At 30.3% G+C, this 4,323-nt stretch overlaps 1 protein-coding gene across 1 annotated transcript; it reads left to right on the top strand.

Annotated features, from left to right (window-relative positions):
- The first annotated feature begins 1,246 nt into the window (after window positions 1-1,246).
- Window positions 1,247-3,754, top strand: LOC145074448 (uncharacterized). Its single transcript, XM_079020817.1, has 3 exons — window positions 1,247-1,543; window positions 2,826-3,320; window positions 3,439-3,754. The coding sequence occupies exons 1-3, from the start codon at window positions 1,460-1,462 to the stop codon at window positions 3,529-3,531; spliced, it is 672 nt and encodes a 223-aa protein (XP_078876943.1). The 5' UTR covers window positions 1,247-1,459; the 3' UTR covers window positions 3,532-3,754.
- Window positions 3,755-4,323: the final 569 nt, after the last annotated feature.

The following is a 4,323-nucleotide window of genomic DNA, read 5'->3' as shown; positions in this document are numbered from 1 at the left end:
TTTCAAATTGACCCTTATCAACTACTATTTCACCAACATACCCTTTTACATATAACATATAAATATAAAGTGATAAAGTGCATTTTTACATATTTTACTTATAAAAATGACTACAAAAGATCTTAAATGCCCCATAAAATATGTATAATTTAGGACATATTAGTTGTATTATATCAACCCATTTACTTTAATATGTCGAAATCTATTACCAAACCTATATATTTTCATGTTGGGTTGTTTTGTCATGTCAAGTTTTACCAAGCCTAGAAGTTACTAAGGAAGCCTAGAAGTTACTAAGGAGAAGGTCTAGAACTTCCAAACATTGCATTTAGAAAAGAGAATCTTCAAAGTTATTGGTTTTCAGCTCTTATTTTGTTGTTCAAAACCTTTTAACATTCAAGATGTCTACTGGTTAATTTTCTTTTCTTTAACAAATTTTCTTCCTTACTTCTTTGAGGTCGTCACATATTTGAATTCTCTATCGGGTTCTAGGTTGATTCGTTTTCTTTTCACCTTTTTAATGTCAAAGAGTTTCTCCTGAATGAGCATTATGTAAAGGTCTAAAAGCTTCCTCCTTTAGTTGTGAGGAAAATAGAGAGCAAACCCTCCAACCCAGCTCCCTAGAAAAAGAAAATGCCTCTTGAAGTGGGACAAGAAATCTTTTAGGGTCTGAACTGAACCCTTTTGAGATGAAGCAAAAGATTATCAATCTTACACAAACTATAAGTCAAGATTTATATATACATACGAATCGACGTCATTTTTTTTATATTAAATATCAAGTCAAATTCAAATTTCGATTGCATACTAATTGCGTTTCGTTTCGTATCATTTATTTTTGTGAAAAGTATTTTGAAATCCATGTTAATTCATAACAACTTCTTGTTAAAAAGGTTTTTTCGCAACTTATAACGCATTTCGCAACTTACCAAGTTCCAAACTTGATGATATTTTTGGTTATTTCTCAAAAATTTGTTTAAAATATTAGAAGTAATTAACAAATATGGTTATCTTGATGAACATGGAATTTCGTTTTTCGTCATTATAGTTATTAGCCCATAAATAAATTATATTGTAACACATAAATCAATATAAACATTATTAATCTCGTGAAAAGTGGTACAAGAAACGAACTTAGAGTTAGACAAAAAGAGGAGGGTCCTTTAATGGCTGTCTTTTTGTAGTTCATTCCCATATAAATTAAAGAAAAAGTTACAAAGAATGCAGAGAGTAATAATACACTAATAGTCTCTCTATCGATGCTTTTCTCCTCTCTTTCTCTATAAGTGTGTTCTGACGAAGTGTTGTACCTTTTACTATTCTTTAGGTACCTTTCTTGGCTTGTGGTTTCTACTTCATTAACAATCTAGCGGTGTGATCTTTTTGCTTCAAATCGCTGAAGAAAAAGAAGAGGTTTTGACTTTTAGGTCAAAAATAAGTGTACACATAGAACGGCTCAATGTTCCATTATTTTGAGAATTTCTCACCTGATGATCATCACTTTAATGATTTCTGTCACACACAGAAGTCTAATTCTTGTTTGGTAATTCCATTTTCACTGGTTTTCTTGTTTGAATCTATCTTTATTGATGATATAATCAGTTGCTTACATGTTAGTTTTGAATTTTTAGAAATCGCTGTTTGCAATGCGTGGTTTTTTATATTATGAGTGCTTTTTCTGTATTAAGTTAGCAATTTAATCATTAAGGTTGACCGACTCTCAACAAATGTTGACTTTCTTTGTTGGTGTCTTTGTTAAAACCATTATATTTTTTAATTAGTTTTGTTTATTGTTAAGATGTAAAAGAGATATTAGCTAGTTTTGTTTCAAATAAAATGGCAATTCTTAAATGGTAAACAAGGTCTATAAAGTTTCTTGTCATTATGTAATTCATTTTTATGTCGTTTTCAAGATTTAATCACTCAAACTTTTTTTAAGATTTAATGGCTCGACTTTTAATTTAGTTTTTTATTATGAATTTTCTGTCTTTTTAACTAGATATTGCTTTGATCACTCTTTTTTTGTACGGAATTTGATCACTCTTAATGATATGACTCTCAACTTCCCCAATGATGTAGACTAGAATTATTGAAACGATTAAAAGACAAAAAGGTGATTGCAACCTAATATTTTTTTAATTTATCGAAATTTTCTTATTCATACTACTTAATTCCTAGAATCTACGAAGGAACTATCAAACATCTAATTGTTGATGTGTATTATAGTGCTAAATATTAATGCTGTTTGTAGTAATTACACTATTGCCACATGTATACTGTCTTAACTATTTTATTAACGAAAAAGCAATTTTACTTATATTAATTGTTAGTTTTGTTTCTTAAGAAATGTTTTTAGTGGAAACTAAACAAGTATATATGGTAACATTTGCAAGAATAAAAAATCTCTAACACTGAAAACACTTTGTTTAAATAAATTTAGGGATTTTCTAATATATGTCCTAAGGTCACATATAAGAAGCATTAATTATGAAAAATATTACCATAATTAAATTCAAAATAAATTTATTATGAAGATTATTAATAAATTTCACATTTAATTATGGTAATATTCGTTATAATTAATATATTTTACATTTAATTATGGTAATATTTGTCATTAATTAATTAATACTTCTTATATATGCCCTTAGGCACATATTAGAAAATCCCATAAACTTATACTTAATTGTTAAACTAATGATGTAACAAATAGGGAACAAATACTTGTTAAGCGCTAATGATGTAACAAAACTGGAATGCAATTCAATAAAACATGGTTGATCATATATGATCTATTTCTAGTAACTTTTATTTTCTTGTTTTAGGTCTCTAGTATATCCGATTATGACTTTGGGTTCAAAGAGGATCTTTTCAAAACACCAGAACCCATAATAGAACAACCAATGATAACCCTGTGTGGAGAAGACATCATTTTTCCAGAAAATAAGTTTACATATCTTGAATTACTTGAAGATGAGAACTTCATGAGCAATCTCTTTGAAGAATATAAAGATATCTTGCCAAAAGAAACATCATCTTCCTCAGAGTTTCCAGATTTCAAAACAGATGATAACATCGCTATTAAAGAAATTTTGTATCCTTTTGGAACATTCACAAAAAGTGATAGCTCGGACAGTTTAATCTCAGTGGAAGCGGATCAAATGAGGCCGATTTCCATGAATTTTACTGAAATGGATTTGAAGAATGTTCATGGGTTGCAGCCACAGGTAACGAGTGATCAAATTCAAGAAACCCGCATGCAGAAGCTTTCAAGATACAGGGATAAGAAGACAAAGAGGAATTTTGGTCGAAAGATTAAGGTGCATCGTTTCTCAAAATCTTTTCTTTTACAAATCATCATTTTTTTTAAAAGCTTCTCTCTTTCTCTCATTAATGAAACGATTGTGTCGCTAAAGTTATTACTTTGTTTTTTATTAGTATGCTTCCAGGAAGGCGTTAGCAGATGGTCAACCACGGATCAAAGGAAGGTTTGCCAAGGCTGAAGAAACAGAAGTCTTCAGAAAAGAATAAGAGAGTGGTAAACGTCATAAATCGGCATTTGGAAGAAACTGGAATCTTGTAGTTAAATGTATAAATCTTTGTTGATCTTGGATGCTGATTGAGTTGTTTTTTGTTCGGTTTTTTTTGGATGTTATTGTATGATTTGTATCCAAGTTTCTGTTGAATATATGGAAATGTTACTTGTAATAAATCATATCAAGAACTAGATGGAGTGAAAATGTGAAAGTATGTTTGAAAGATACTGTTTTTTGGGATCCGAGTTATATAAAAACAGGAAAGTTTTTATATGGAAAATTTAAGAATTTTTTTCTTGTAATAAGATGGAATTCAAATCTTATGATTGACTTGCTTAGTTTGGGCTTTCCGGGCTGGCCCATATCCATCATTGTGTTGTTCCATATTTGTTGATAAAATTCTGATTTAACGACTTAAATTTATAAGATAGAGTAAATTACGCAAATGGTCCCTGTGGTTTAGTGTAAATTACACGCTTGGTCCCTAACTTATTTTTCTAACTCGGACTGTCCTCAACTTTTAATTATGTAACGCGCCTAGTCCCTACTCTCACATTCTGTTAATTGTTTCCGTTAGACACCCCACGTGCCTTGCACGTTGGGGGTATAAAAGTCATTTCACATTTCCAACGATCTTCAAATACTAATTTTTCATCAGGATCGAACCTAATTTAGAGTTTCTTTCAATCCTTCATCATTTGAAGCGGTTACACCTAATCTCCTTCAAATCAAGGATGGTTCAATGCGATTGTGGGCGTGCTGCTGTAATTCGGACTTCAACTACTAA

Source organism: Lactuca serriola, chromosome 9 (genome assembly GCF_051521515.1).
Source record: "Lactuca serriola cultivar US96UC23 chromosome 9, Lser_US96UC23_V15, whole genome shotgun sequence".
NCBI lineage: Eukaryota > Viridiplantae > Streptophyta > Magnoliopsida > Asterales > Asteraceae > Lactuca > Lactuca serriola.
Note: the sequence above shows the minus strand (reverse complement) of the source record. Positions and strands in the feature narration are given on the sequence as shown.

Excerpts from the sequence above, each read along its gene's own strand:
- LOC145074448 (XM_079020817.1), top strand. The coding sequence starts at position 1,460 with ATGTTCCATTATTTTGAGAATTTCTCACCTGATGATCATCACTTTAAT. Across the intron at positions 1,544-2,825 it reads AGAAGTCTAATTCTTGTTTG|GTCTCTAGTATATCCGATTA; the intron begins GTAATTCCATTT and ends TTCTTGTTTTAG. Across the intron at positions 3,321-3,438 it reads ATTTTGGTCGAAAGATTAAG|TATGCTTCCAGGAAGGCGTT; the intron begins GTGCATCGTTTC and ends GTTTTTTATTAG.